Below are 16,627 nucleotides of genomic sequence, written 5' to 3'. Positions count from 1 at the left end.
ATTAAAATTAATTATTTTACAATTATGCCTCTGCCTTAGATGGCTAAAAAAAAGGTTTTAAGATACAGTATGTATTCTGGTTAGAGAGAAACACACGCACACACACCTGAACCTTGTTGCTCGCCAAGTGCTGATTTGCTTTGTGCTCTTTCAGCAGGATTGCTCTATCATCAGAGAGGATGGAAAATCACCTCTGTGCAAATTGAAAATATCTGGCCTTAATCCATCTACGTGTTTGGCACTCTCTTTATCCAGTTAGACATGGCCCATGTTTATAAACAGTACATACAGCATCTGTTTGTTTGGACTGAATAAAAGAGAAAAAAGGAAAGCGTGAGACTGAATACATGTATTCTAACTTGCATTTTTTTAGCTCAATCTTCTTAATGCTAGATGAACCTATTACAATAAGAAAAAGGAGCAGTTAAATACATCTAACAGAATTTGATAAATGTCCAGTATCCTATCTGGTTACATTCATGTGTTGACATCACAGTAGACATGACCTTTTTCCATCAGTTTTAATTAAATTAAACCAAATCAGGCAGATGCCAACAGAAGGGCACTGGGCAGGAATGACCTTTCTCCTCCTTTAGATTGCAGCTAGTGGGTTGAGATTTAGTGACTAGACCAAGTCTGTCCTGGAGTCATCTAAACTAACACACATAAAATGTATATGAAGTCATTTATGGAATTGTTTTTTATCAACATCTTGCTGCAAAGGCACATTAATGCTACACACTTGCCAAAATGTAAGGTCTTTACAAAGCTTCCCATCAAAGGATGACTTGGCAGTATAGAGCAAAGCGATGTGGTAACATTTACACAGCCAAGCTTTCATTTTCTCTAACACTGAAGGACGAGGAAGTGACATCTTGGTGGTCTGATGATTATAGAACCCTGGAAGGGATATAAGCCATCCATCACAGTCATACAAGCCAGATGAAAACCAAAGCAGAGATACAGACAGTGAAGACAGTCTGCTGCAGGGTAAGGAGCTGTCGCGTAAGCACCAGCGTCATGGACAGTGATGAGGAAGCGTCTTCTCCTGCTGAGCACTGACAATCAAAGACTTTAGCTTGTACGAGTCTGTGTCCTGGGGATGTTTGTGACACTATTTAGGATGCACAGTAGATCCCTCTGAGTTATCACATAAATTCAGAGGCAGTCAAGCTTAGCTCTTTTTGTGATTGGAAAAAAGTAAACTAACAATTTAACAAAAGTGGGTTATACTAAAGTTGAACAGATCACATTTATTGATTCTCTGGTAATACTGATATCAAAGTCCTGGTTCACCTTGATCCGGCTGACAACACTGTCATGGAATTAAGTAACAATGTCTTCATATTTAGATTTAGATTAGATTAGATTTAATTAAAATAAAAAGGTTAACATATACGGTCTTTGTACACAAATGGTCCCAAAAGGTGTGCAGCTGAGCCTTTGTGATAAAGGGTGAGCCATGAAGAAAACAGGGTAATAAACATGAAGATGAGGTGAAGGTGAGAGGAAATATTCAAAACAAGACAAAAAAGACGAATCAGGTAGACGTACTTCGACAGGCGTACTGACAGAAGTGCAGCAGAGTGATTTCCCCAGCCAATGAATAATTTAATTAGCAATGTGGTTTATAAACACAGTACACAAATTGCCAAAAGTATGCCCACTGAATCATAAAAGATTTGCAAAAAAAAAAAAAAAAAGTCAAACGTAAGTAAATCTCTATCTAAATCTTTAACATCCATGTGCAGCAGAATGTTTTAGATGTAGACTGTAGCACAGTGGGACTAACTATCCCTTATATAACTTACTCATTGATATCAAACTTTACTCAAAATTAAATATAAGATGTAAAAAAAAAAAGATCGTTTGGCGCTGGGTTTTAAAAAAAAACATAAAACAGATTAATTTAAAAGAATATCAAGTTGACTAAAAGGGAAGAACAGAAGGCAAAATGAAGGTCAAGGGGCCCCTCCAAGTCGTACCAGACAGACAACACATAATGAACACCACAATGCTACCAGCATAGAGAGGTAGATGTATTAACCACATGATTTTAAATCAAAGTAAAAATATTCTGCCTTGGAGAATACAGTAGTAAGTGCTTTAAATCAGTAACATTAATTTATGGTAAAAAAATTCTCCATGATGTCATTAACTCCAGCTATTATCACTACATCAATCAAACACCACACGAGAACACTAAATCACAATAAAGCCAAGCTAAGTGAGATTCAGCTGCCAAAAACACTTGTCTGCCACCTCCGACATCATTTGTTGTTTCACAAACAGGTATTTGTTCTTGCATAACCGTTAGATGTCTAAATGTAAAAAGGCCATGCTATGCAGGCAAATCATTCACTAGGGTCAAAGGCAAGTTTAGCAACAGCTTATTGGCATGCACCTACAGGACCATAACTGCAGAGTCTGCAGAATCTGACACAGGCAGTCCTCTTACTCATCAAGCTCAGTTAGAAAAGTTCAGGATGTGTTGTTATACTTTGAAACAGAATTACTCTATAGGGAGAACATTAAACCTATTAAACAAGAGGTGTAGTTTCCACAGATAGGTGTTTTCAGAAAGGCTACAACTTGTTATTGTTTTTATTGTTTCAACATCATTTTCTTTATTAATTGTCTGTAAAATATAAAACTATATAAAAATAGTTTAAAATAATCAATTTCCCAGAAGCCCTGGGTGTCATTTTGAATTTAAAGTTTTAAACAGCCCCAAACTCAAAGATGAATCCAAGAAGACCCAAAATGATATTAAACAATAGAAAAGAAAGAGATCATCACATTAGAGAAGCTGGAACAGGTGAATGTTTAGAATTGTTGCTTGATAAATATCTGATTAATTGATTATCAACTGCAGTCAATTAATTAACTGATTATTTGATTTGTTAACTAATCATTTCAGCATTTATTCACAGCTTCTCAGCAAATCAAATGTCTTTTTCAGAATAAATGTAAAATAAATGTCTTATGGTATATCCATGAGAAAATCCTTACTCCCTGTACCAAAAACTCTAATCTGAATGAAGAAATTTGCATTCATAACAGCTTCTAACAGGTATGACTGCGCAGGAATCCTTCTGTACACAAGTTGCACAGTTTAAGATGATCAAACACTATGGATCACCCAGTTACACACAGGATCCGTCCTTTTGGGAGAGGATGTGTCTAATCTGAGAGCAGTGCAGCCGGCCACCCTGCTGAGACTTGAACCCTGGTCTCTGGAGACAGCGGGAGGCTCGTCATCCAAATGTTAACAGTGCTGCCATTTGCCAGCGCAAATAGAGAAATAGAGAAACAGTGACAACAAAGCATGAATAAATTCACATTAATATCCGCTTTAATGTTTTACACATTTTCTAAAAATGGATTTTTGATTTTGTAATACAGCTCAATAAACTTCTGTCTCTGCTCTCCAGATTCCCCATTAACTCTTTCAGTAACAAGGCAAACTGAAAGCTTACTTTCAAAACTGAAACTTAATTTCATTCAACTCAGTTTGTTAACCTTAACATACTTCCAAAGTGATAGTCAATAGATACAGGCATCTCAGTTTGTGTGCAAATTATGTGGAAAAAAAAGAAACCTGATTACTTTGGGGTCAAACTGATACGTATACGGATATCTTGAGAGGCCTGAGTTCCTCAGGAAGGCCATTAATGCCCTTTACCTTCAAAGATGTGACATTTTTATCTTGAAAGTTTCAACAAAGGGTTCATGCTTTGATTAAATAAGGGCCTTTTCATACCACCTTCAAAATGTTCACATGAGAAACGCCATTTCAACTTTTAAAATGAACAAATGGCTTTTAACTACTGCGGGTGTCTTGGAAGTGTCGTCATCTCGTAACAATGGCTTGCATGTTAACTTACATAGCTACTGTTCACATCATGTGTCCAAAACGAATACAGTGCCCAAGCAGCAGAGGAAAAATTGAAATTCATTATTAAAGACGATAAATCAGTTTCCTACTTGGCGTGGCATGACCTGACCTTAACATTGCAAGGTTTAACAGAAGCAGGAATTTAGATTTGCCCTATAGTAGCAAGCTAGATTTGGTTTCGGTCTTGGATGCTTACATCCACAACTACTAAATAATAATTCCAGTGTATTTTCTAAATATCCTGAGGGAATTCTTTTTTTTACTGGGAAATAAGTTAATGATCTTGCCTTTGGCACTAACAACGCCAGAAACACAAGTGATGATGATGTCAACAGGGATGGTAGATGGTATAAAGAATAATTATCTCCTTGGAGATATGATATATTCTACAGGTATGTTCCTGACCCATTTTAATGGCCAGCTCAGCTCAGAATTTTAAATACCATGACCTAAGATTTAGTATTTGTGTGTCTGGCCTATTTCCTGCCCACCTAAGCAAGTGTGTGCACACAATGAAATCTGTGTCTGTGCCTGATTGTGGGAGGTTGTCTATGGCTGTGCCCTCTCTACTTCTCTTGCTCTTTCTTGACCTCCCACTCACTCTGTCAAGACAGAGCTTAGCATTCGGGCCTGAAGGTAAAGCGAGGTGTCTCCTGGAGCATCACTCTAAATCAACAAAAGGGGTGAAACACATCGTACCAGGCAGGAAAATGTCCTTTAGTTAGATCTTTGTTTCTCCCACTGAACCCTGGACTCAAGTGTGAATGTGTTTGCTTGCACTGGAAGCTCTACTGCCTTGTATTCGTTCAAGTATTTTCAAATGACGAAATTCCATTCCAAGTACAAAGCTGCCAGAGACCAAAACAGAGAAATGGGGGAGGGCGGAAATTGGGACACAAAAAAAAAGTAATTTGAGCTCTGAAAACTCTAAAACACACTTCTCAAAATGCACATCACAGCAGAACACCAGAAGCTGTGTTAAATAGTTCATACATATGAAATAAAATAAAAGACCTTGAGGGGGAAAAAGCAGGAAGATGAAAAAAGCAAGAAAAGCACATGTCATATCACAGGATATTAAAGCCTTTTCTACCTTCCGTCTTCTTTTCACTCTTTTAATAAGAGCCCTTTCTAGTTGCTAACAACACTCCACATCAAGATGCTATGCTGAGTGTGTGCGCCTGTGTGGGCCCTCTAATAGGTGTCTGTGTAATTGGATGGTTGACAGGCGGATCACTAACAGGCATGAGATGAAGAGCTCAGGGGAGGAGGCGTCCATCCTCACTCTCCTTCTGTTGCCATGTCACCATGACAAACACACATCTGTAAGCAAACCAACCAAAGCTGTGCAGTCTAAGGATGGATACTTTACTGCCTGAAAAAAAAAAAAAATCAGTTTGTGCACAGTTTTTATCTGGTATGGTACATCCATCCCGCATGGATGGATGCTGGCAGCTGAGGGGGTTGGAGCTCCCCCTAAAATCCGGCATGATAAAAACCATCAGTTAATAAAAGAAGTTTATACGTTTCTAATACTGAAACCAGAGATGTGAGGGCACTGATCATCCTGTCAGACAGACCTGAAGAGAGTTCAATGCAGTAGCTACAGCTACATAAGCGTAACTGGGTAACTGTAATTACTGCCGTTGTATAGAAGTTTTCTCTCAGGCCCCCCCCAGCGGCTTCCAGCATCCTGTTGTGTGACACTGAAAACAGCAATCTATCTAGGCTATAGATTCTAGGCTGGGCTTAGTTTTTGTGTATTTACTGTGGAGTACTTATTGTTGAGTTTGTGTTTTGTACCGTCTGTATTTGTTGTTGAGTTGTCTGTATTTTAAAGGCCCATCCAGGAACAGGCATTGCAAATGAGCTTAAATGTCGTGGTGTGTCGCATTAGCTTATGTTACATACTTGTCCCTATACAAATAAACATCTTTGCATCAGTCCATCACTCCTTCATTCATCCATTCCTTTCTTCATAACCAACTGCATCCTCTCACACTACTACCATGAATACTACCATTATTCAGAGAAACTCTGCTTACTTTTCAGGACTTGATGTCCAATTTATAGTATAGTCACAGCACAACATATCCAACACAAACCATATGTTACTTTCTCATTTGTTCAAACAGCTTAAAGCAATTATTTTTGATAGCCCATATGGTGAAGAGGAAGAGCATATCAGTTTGACAGAGAATGGCCTGAAGTAGTCAGAACCATTTATTTGTAAAGCAAACAAAGTGGCATATTGGAATTACTCTTTCTGTGTGGTCATGCTACTGTGACAGAATCATTGAAAAAAAAAACTTTTTTCATAAGGACAGGACATTTCAGTGGTTAGAGATGCCTGTATTCTGGACAGAGCAAACAATAGATGTGCAGAGCAAATCTGATCTAGCCAAGAACATGGGCTGTCCCAGCGGTTAGAGATCTAATCATGGACAGGCCCAGTGCTGATACACCGTGATCCCTGATGGCTGTTTCTGCACTTCTAATGTACTACATTAAATCCTGACCAGCTCTGGACCTGACCCTGTGCTCTGACATCCTTGTAAGGACAGCAGGTGAAAGGAATAACTTCCCTCTGAGGAATCAATGCTATTATAAAATAATAAATAAATTATAGTAACTGCAAAAGGTATGTATCTTTGACTGCGGAAAGTTTCCAATGTTACCTTGAAGGCAAAGTAATGTAATACTCTTGAGAGAATAATGATATACAGTTTATTCCTGTGCGATGCATCACTTTCTAGCAAAAGAGTGCGTGAACCAGATAGGGGAAGCTGCAGATGCTGGTCCTGTTTGTTTGTTCTACACAAGCCTCAGCAGGTTGATAAGGTATTAGTATAAAGTGGTTAATGTATCATTTTTAAATCAAGTGGCTGACATTCTACATAGTTCAGAAAAAACTCAGTACTGAAGATGACAACCAAAGGATATTTTGACATACCAACATGTGTATTAGGCACCAAAACTAGGTGAGGAGTAGTGCACTGAAAAGCCTCAGTAATGAAAGAACAAGAGAGCGATTCTAAACATTGCCCTGCAAGCACACCAAGACCAAAGACTATAGCATTATGATTCTAAATTCTTATAAATATCACAGATTTGTTTGATCAAAGTGAGACCGTGTGTGTGAGAGTGTGTGTGTGTGTGTGCTGTGTGTGTGTGTGTGTGTGTGTGTGTGTGTGTCAGACAGCGAGTGAAAGATAGACTGTAGTGATACCTTAAGTCCTCCACACTTCTGCTGCTGATCCTTGGTACCAACTCCAGTGATGTAAATACCCAAAGCGTATTCTGCTCCCCCCCGGATCATCAGACCCAGAGACCGGCCATCATCCAAAACCAAGTTGACCTATTAAGGACAGACAGAGAAACAGATAAAGAAGACAGAAGCAGGGATTTAATTTCCAAAATTTGAACCAGACGCTTCTTAAATATCAACATCTTAAATGACATTTTGCAGTCTGCATTATGTTGCTTGACAGGCTGCCAGATTTTTGCATGTGGTGCTGGGCTGTTCACACTGAAATGGAGATGAAACACAATGCACGGAAAAATTGACAGCCCTGCTCTGAGCCGAGATTTGCCGGCAGAACATCAAGAGTTTCAGGAGCTACTTAGACGCGGTGACTCCAAACCATTAATGAGGAGGCATAATATGGTCTGACTGGAGGAATGACTCTTTAAATTGGTCGATCAGTTTGTGTACAAGGCTCATCTGTGTCACTCCCCCTGATAAGCAGAGCGGACAATATCTAACACTGTTTGAATTCAAATAACCCATCAACTGGAAATATATAAGATATCTCCGCAATAGCACCCAATTACACATCCAGCTTCAGGGAGCTAATGATACCTACAGGTTATACACGACTGGGCCAAAATAATTCCAGTTTCTGCATTTGTAAAAATGTCTATTTAATACATTATTTAATATTGCACTGTATTTAATCTCGGGGCTAATGATTATTTTCAGAGTTTCAGAGTTCTTTGGTCTATAAATATCAGAAAATCGTGAAAAATGTGTCAGTGTTTTCCAGAGCCCCAGATGATGTGCTGAAATGACTTGTTTTGTCCACAACCCGAAGGTATTCAGTTTATTGTCATAGAGGACTACAAAACCCCTAATTAATTGTTGCAGCTCTAATTTAGTCATCCACTTTAGACTTCCTGGATATAAACTTTTGTTTACTTGTGTTATGTTCAACCTATTTAAACAACCCTCCTGAATTTATATACATTTTGTGTTATTGTGTAAACCATTACAGCAACTTGATTACCTGAAACCTAAATGGTATTAATTCCTGAAGATGCTGTGGCCAATAAAGCAACTTAGATACAAAGGAAAGCTGGAGAACCAAAGTAAACACTGCAGTATTTAACTGATTTGAAAGAAATTGCAATGGAATCCATGCAGCAAGGTACCTCTAACATTTATATCCATAATGTTTCCCTTCTCTAGACGATGCACAGCTTTGGGTTGAATATTCAGAGGCTCTTTAGGTTCCTGAAATAAAAAATAGGCTAATAGTGAAGCACTTTTAAATGTGAATGTTGATTCACGCATAGCAATTTTAGATCATTTGTGTCTATAAACCCACTGCTGTCTATTCCTGCTGTGACCATCAATGCAGGGCTTCATGGGGGTGCACTTAACACCCATTACACACTGGGTAAGTTCAGGATTGTCATGTGATGTCACCTAAGTCTGGTCAGTTTAACAAAGTAACACAAACCATTGCCTGTCACTGGCATTGGGCATTTCTACAGTGCTATTTTGTTGTGTTGCTTTGTTGTCTCCAAGAATAAAATCCTCTGTATGAAATTTAATGTATTGATATCTGCTTGTAGGCGTAAGATGATAGATAGATATAGATAGAAAAGATACATAGATAAGATAGATAAGATAAGTAGATAGAATAGATAGATAGGATAGATAGATAGATAAGAAGATGAGAATAAGAATAGATAGATAGATAAGATAGATAGATAAAGATAGATAGATTAGATAGATAGAAAAGATAGAAGATAGATATGGATTGATAGATAGATAGATATGATAGATAGATAGAGAATGATAGATATCGATATGATAATTCATCCCCAAGGGGAAATTGACTGCTTGCGCAGGTACACAGTACCCTCCCGCCTCTGAAAAATAGGTCTCAAGCCGAAAGCCACAGTGTAATTCAAACACTGGGAGGAAGCAATTAGCTGATAATTCATCTATTAGATCTGAACCCACACAGATTAATGACAATATCCACTCCTACTGTTCTGCATTCTGCACAAATCAGACATAACTTTTCAGAGTAAAGTGTGATGCATTTCACAGTAGAGTGGACCTGACACATCTCACTGAAAGTGAGTCTGACTAGAGGAACATTTTTGGAATCTTCTAGGGGGATTATTTATATAGTCAATATGCAGCAAGAAGGACCTAACTTAATTTAATTATAACCCACTTACATTAATAAATTTTTAGACTGGATTATGTTCTATGATCATACCAGTTTTACCAGCTATAGCTACACTATACTATAAATATATACACTCAGCTACATACTGTATATTCACCTCCCAGCTGCTGTCCAGTGCCTTGAGACTTTGAAAGAGTTATGTGGGGCTATTTGCGGTCTGTTCTGGAGGCTACAGGGTTTGATGAATGGTTCATTTGTCAGATAGAACTGCTTTATTCTAACCCACTGGCAGAGATTCCAGCAGGATAATCTGCACTTCTTTGTTTGGTGCCTCCGGGTCATCTCATCAAGGGGGTCTCTTAATTCTGCAGCTATTTGCTTTGGTCCTTGAGCCTTTAGCTTGTATAATATCAGAGCCAACGTTACAAGGAGATGATTTCCAAATGTTTACTTAACGTTCCTTCACCACCTGAACTACCACTTTAAATTCATTTCAGGTTCTATTAGAATTTGAACACTTAAAAGTCTCTTAGACTTGAGATTTGACCCTTTCTCAACTGCACAGATAATTGCAGTGAAGCACTGAGCAATACTTCTTCATGCCATTAAAAACTTGCTTGTGCGTTGTCTTCTATCTTTCACTTATGACTACTTGGATGATCAAAATATGCACATTTAGAAAGCAAAGAGACCACATTAAAGTTTACACTGTTCACTGGGAGAGTTTCAGCGGTGACTCAGCTGTGCCAACCTTTAAACTGTACATTTTCCTTTATCACAATGAGGCCCTTGATTACTTGGCTTGATCCTAATGTAGCTGTCTCTGCCAAGACTGAAAATAGGAATCAGTTGTACTCTGGCAACTACAAGATGACAAATATGCAAATATCTATATTAAACAATGTTAGTTTCACCCCTCTTACTTCCCCAATGGTGTAGGTTTGGCATCTGGCACAGAAATCTTACTTTCATTCAGAGCATATGGAGCTCCACTTCTTTTTTAATAACAGCTGTCTGCTTATTGGAGGTAAGCCAGCCACCTTTGCTCTGTGAGAATATGGAGAACATGCATGTTCTCTGTGACATTTGTGCAGAATATGGTGAATCATTTTTAATTACTGGACTCATCCTTCTTTTATTGGCAGCACAAAGCAGCTCTTGGGGCTCATGGTGTTATCAGCTGTTATTATGGAATCACTTCGGGATGCTTTTTCTCTCTAAAAGGAGTCTTAGTGGTCTAGTGTCTCTGTTTTGTAAGCAAAGGAATCTTAGGCAGAATTCACAGAGCCATTTGGGATAGACAAGTGCATTCAGTCACAGCATGGATTCATAAATTATATTGCACATATTATAAGGAGTAAAATTAGCACTGTGTGAGAACATGAGTCACTCCCTCTTGTTAATGTCATGATAGACAAGAGCAACACCTGTAGCCATAGCGACACTAGACAAACATGGTTGCCTCGGAAAGGGTTTGTAGTGGGGCTGTACATTCAAAGCTTCTACTGAGGTTTTCTTTAAATGTCGTATTATTTTATAATGTCATCACCATAAAAAATAAATAAACTAGAATTACTGTGCTGGGGTTTTATGCCTCCACCAACCGGTCAAGTTGGGCTTTTGTTGTTGTTGTTGTTGTTGAACCATATTAATGATACATTCCGGTTTTATTATTCCAGTGAATATGTATACATCACAAATGTAATTGATTTCTAAAAGGTGGATTCTTGTAAATTATAGATATACAAAATTACCTTTGACAACCAAATTGTAATCACTTCATACTTGAATCCAAGTGGACATTTGAACTATGTTAAAAGAAATTCCTTCAAGGTGCTCCTAAGATATCACGTTCAGAAGCAAGGGACGGACAGATGGACATAAAGAGAGAGAAGAAGACAATGATGTAACCTGGTTGCTACTTTTTTTTAGTCCTGACTTGTGCAGCATTCGAATGTCAATTTAGAATTTGAATGTTAACGTTATGAATGAAGCTTCCATGATTCAAACTATTCGGTACATCCCTAGTTTCTAGTAATCAAAACACCAAATGTTTGTCTGACTGTTACTACCTGACATGACAAGGGCTATTATTTTTCACATGCCGTCATACGTCACCTACAGCATAGACAAAGTAATAGAATAGAAGCATAAGGTTTGACCATCTGGTACAACATATCAAAGACACTTTGTTCTAGTTTGTTTAATGCAGCGCACAGCTTTTAATCGCCCTTAAAGCACAAACCTAGAGGCAATTCCAATAAAAAGCGGTTTAAAATTATTAAGATAACATAGATTTTCTCTCAGAGTTAATCTTTAGAAGCACCTAAATATCAGGGATGGATATTAATTTCTTTTTTAAAACAGCCAAACGATCTATAGAACACTGAATTAATATTTTGTAAACGTTATCTGCATGGCACTGACTACAGCCTGTATTAAAGGGGTTGAGGCAGTTAAGATTAATGTGTGGCTCTTAGCTGCTGAAAAATTGAAAGTTCTACTGTAATAAATCTTTTAAACAGCTCTGACAAATCCTTCCCTGCAGGTCATGAGGTGGTGACAGGGTGGAGTTTTGTGAGACTGAAGGTCCAATTACTGTTATTATTTAAGTTTTTTAATTTATTTTCAGTGTCCCTCATCTCTTGTCCATTACTGAGTCTTACTATTATGATTTTCTTTTACTCTTCCAGACTGTCACATTGGAACCAGATGATGACGTGATTTGGTTACCATTCAAACTAAAACCCTTCACCAGCCACTAAAATATAATTGAAGCATGATTCTGCAAATGCATGATCTACTTGTTGTCTGAAACAATTTCAGACACTGGTTTTGGTGGGTAGTTTAGTTTAAAATGTAATGTTTCCAGAACAACCGCCTTGTCTTCCTAAGGACTGACGATGGCCCAGTATTAGTTGTGTTTGTCCAGTAAGGCATTTGAATAGTTAATGTTCATGATCAAGCTGATTCATTCATGGCCATGTTAGACCACAGTGACTGACGCAAAAGCTGTGTGAACAACTTGTTTATATGAGCTTGGCGTAATTCAGCTTGTGCTTTTACGTTCTTCATGAATGTTTGATTTTTTAGCATTACCTTTGAGAGTTCTAGAGAAATTGTAGAGATTATACTTACAAGCAACATGTTGATTGCAAACAAAAACTGTTAAAAGTGTATAATGGATATAAGGGACAACAAATGTTTTTAATAAATTAATGTCATGGCCACCTATAAATAACTTTAATCATACACAGTCCTGGGCACATGCTTTTTAAAATTTTAATATTTTACCTTTTTCGCCCCAGATAGTTTAACGAACAACTGAGATTTGTGTAAAAAAAAAAAAAAAAAAAAGAAACACTCGAGCACTTCAGTGTTTTGTTCCCGATGTAAAGCCTCACCTTCTTTTCATCTCCCTCCTGCAGTAGCTGCATGTTGCTGCGTCGCTGGCTGTCAGTTCTTCTCAGGGTGGCACTCCGATGTTCAGGGAGGTCAGGAGGAGGGGACACACTCCGACCCTGAGGGTCAACCCAGGTATAAACATGGTTGGTGACATAGCCACCTGGAATCCGACCGACTGAACGCACAGAGAGACAAAGTTTTTTACTGCCCTTCAGCACCTGAGGAGAGGAGAGGAGAGGAGAGGATGAGTTCAAAGAGCAAACACTACCAACAAATCCACACTTCAATCAATTTATTTTGATTCTGTAAGACCATAGCAAACACCCACATGAATACATGCATGGTACAAACAGTGTCAGGTTGTAGCAGTGAATATTAAAGTGAGACACCCCACAAAATTTGGAAGAAATCTAAAGATTACAGAGAAGAAACCAATTATTGCCAAGGTTCTCTACCACCAAATAAACCCCAAATGACCCAAACACCCACACACATACATGCGCGCACACGCACACAAACACATTTCTGACATATTTCTGCTGTAAATTGCTGTTGGCTGTGCCTCATTGCCTTCTGATAGCTTGCTTTATGTGCTATCCCTCTGCAGATCAATGTATTCCCATGTGCCTGGTGGTCTGGAGTAATCAGACCAAACAGGGTTGAAGCTCTTAATAATCAAACCAATCCTTGTGCACCACAAACACAAACAGGAGTTCTTCTCACATTTCAGATTAAAAATGACCAACGCAACATCATCTGCATATAAGTGAGATGTCACCACAGTATCATCAAAACTAGCACACTCCAGACCTCAGTGATGCTTTGGTATCCTGTACATTAGTAAAAAGCAAACATGAGGGGTGAACAGGTACAATCTTAGCAAAGTAGTTAAATTTATACCAGAAGTACAAACAGCAGCTCTCACAGTTCAGATATCAGCATCAAAAGGCTGTATTTGCATTCTGGGAATTAAAATGCTTCCTTTTTTGATTCTAAGTGATCTGTCATTGCTTGGCATCATTAAAAACAATAAACACATCAGGATTATTTCATCTCTCTACTTGCATTGAACTATGACTACTCTGTTGAAATGCCTATTAACATATGCTGCAAGCAACAACTCAAATTATTACTTGTCAGAAGCCTGTGTATTGCCTGTATAGGCCTGTCTCCTTGAGTACAACAATCAAGCTGAATCAATTTCACAATCCTGATTTGTTCTGAGAGATAACTTCTTTCAAATTCTGAGGTAACAAAACCCTGTCAGCACTGAAGATCACTGACTGGATCAAAATGCCTGTCATCACTCATTCCCTCCTCCAGCTCCTCTTCATAGGCTGCATCAATGCAGTGGTGTAGCTAAAAGTATATCACAGATAGGTTCAGCAAAACATGAGCAGACACACTGCTAGTAGCCTTTACTTACAGAGAATAGATAGACAAGACTACTACTTTCATACAGAAAGGCACACAAAACCAAAAACAGCAGGAAAACAAAAAGGAAAATTGCCTGTCTGCTTGATTTTATTATTGTGTCAAAATTCTGACAGTGTTGATAACACAGGCTATCTTCTTGATTTGAACAATGCACATCACCAGCACATGACATGACACATTCCTCTGAGCCATCAGACATCAGCAGGGGGTCTTGGGATTTGAAATGCAATCAGGATTGCACCGTTTGTAGGCTGAACATGTTGCACAAGTTGCAAAAAAGGAAACGGGGGTCATATTTCCTAAAAACAAAATGTGGTAAGTTCAAGGAACATCTTAGAATACAAAAAGTAAAGCATTAAATATTTTAATAGTTTAGCTGGTGGTGGTGTTACAAGTTCATAGTTTGACTGATGTCCATCAACACTTGATATTGTGTTAGTACAAAACAGTGCCCTGTAGTACATAGTGTAGACTAAGAACTGGGACACAGCTAATTATTATGTTAAGATTACATTTACATTTAAATTTAAAAAGAAGAATAGTAATTTCTATAGGATAATGATATCACTGAAGAAGAACCTTTAAAATTTAAATTCAAAAGGCTCTAAATGCACGGCAGCATCCACAATCTCAAGCAGGCATTTAACTTAAATTATTTAGTGATTGTTTAATCTAAGAACATTGGCTTCTCTATTAGACACTTTACCAACCAGCTACAGAGCTTCAGTTTTATTTATAGTTCAAAACAAGCTAATGGTGCATGCTGGTCTGAGAAATTTAACTGAATTTTGAGGAAAAGGAGAAGAAGGCAAAATGAGCAGTGTTTAAATGAATGAGAAGCAGGTAGGAGTACAGGGAGTTAGGACAACATGACACACACGGAAGAAATAATATATGGAGGGGAATGCAGCTGATAGAGGGAGGGCAGTGGGTTTAACAGCCTGCTTCATCCTGTGAATAAGAAACAGTGGTAATCGACTAAGCAGATGTGGTACAGTGGTCCTAATGCGTCGTCCCTGGAGGGAAGTGCTGATTGTGACACTGGGCTGATGCAGCACGGCACTGCTTGCAAGCACAACAAACACTGGGAAAATAATGGAATATATAGCAGAGCATAATGGGAAATGGCAATGGCAGGTAAACTGCTTTCAGACGATGCCGCAGAAAAAAACAATATGCCCTCATGAGGGTCCAGGCAATCCATTTTATACACAAAAGCTGACTGCACAAAGCCCAGCGGAAGCAACCATCCAATTTCATCACTTAGAAATGCATGGTCATATACTGTAGGAGGTTTAAAGGTACCTGATGTCAGAAAAATTATAGAGTATAAAATGACTTATGAGACATGAGGGATTAAACCATAAACCCTATTTACGTAAAGAGTCTCTATTAAATAGCCCCAGTGGTACTGCAAACTCTTTTCAAAAAGAGTCGCTAAATCTCCAAAAGTTGATAGGAATCAGTAGATGATGACATGTGCTAATATGAAGTTAGCCAGTGTGACAGGTGATGTATAAAAGACCAGACTGTGGTCAACACACTGTTTTACTCCTGTTAAATCTGTCTGCAGCTTTTGACACTGTTAATCATAGTATTTTAATTGAACGTCTTAACGTCTGTGTGGAAATTTGGAGTTATCAATCGCCTATAATAACGTTAAAATATGTAGTTCCACAGAGTTCCGTCCTTGGGCCCTTAATATTTTCCATTTCCATGTTAACACTTAATATTATTAATCAGTTACTCCCTATATGTCAATGACACACAATTATACCTTCACTTGTGGATTGCAGATATTAATAAGGATGGCATCTGATTTTCTACAGTTAAAATCTGATCTCTGATTTATCACAGGTCAAGACTATTCACAGAACTAAATTTCCTCCCCTCTCATCTTACATTAACTATTGAGATTAAAGTCAGGTTATTTCTATCTGAAAGTAATTTATGCTTTCATTTCATCACGGTCTAATTACTGCTGCAATGCACTCTTCTCTTGCCTCACACAACAAAATCTCAATAAACCTTCGGCCAGGACTACAGGAGAGATCACATTCTTACCGGTTTTAAAATTGGCTACAAGTCAGTTTTAGAGTAGAATTTAAAACTTTTATGATCACTTTTAATCCCCACAGAGAGTTAGCTCCAAAATATATAGCCTATGTCCTGAGATCCTATTGCTGTCCATTCCTTGGTCAAACCTTAAAATGAAAGGTGACCTGGCTATTTCTGTCCAGACCCCTCAGTTATGAGTGCAGATCAGGGAAGCTAATATTGGTACATATCTTTTACACTTTTCCACAACAAGCAAACTGACTGCAGATTGACTGAGGAGTATTTTAGAATTCACTCAAGGGAAAGAAGTCAACATTCAATACACAAGCACAGGGTGCCCTGATAGCTCACCTGGTAGAGCTGGTGCCTCATTTAGTCCTTGCTGCAGCAGCCATGGGTTCGA

The 16,627-nt window shown here is 38.3% G+C and overlaps 1 protein-coding gene across 1 annotated transcript in view; it reads right to left on the bottom strand.

Moving 5' to 3' along the window:
* whrna (whirlin a) overlaps positions 1-16,627 on the bottom strand; it is a gene marked incomplete in the record, with an annotated part of 122,113 nt that overhangs the window by 55,400 nt on the left and 50,086 nt on the right. The window contains 2 exon segments of the mRNA XM_035667386.1: positions 7,170-7,256; positions 12,729-12,947. Of these exon segments, the coding sequence (XP_035523279.1) occupies positions 7,170-7,256; positions 12,729-12,947 (306 nt within the window).

Source organism: Morone saxatilis, unplaced genomic scaffold (genome assembly GCF_004916995.1).
Source record: "Morone saxatilis isolate NCDOM2014 unplaced genomic scaffold, NCSU_SB_2.0 Contig21, whole genome shotgun sequence".
Classification (NCBI taxonomy): Eukaryota; Metazoa; Chordata; class Actinopteri; family Moronidae; genus Morone; species Morone saxatilis.
Note: the sequence above shows the minus strand (reverse complement) of the source record. Positions and strands in the feature narration are given on the sequence as shown.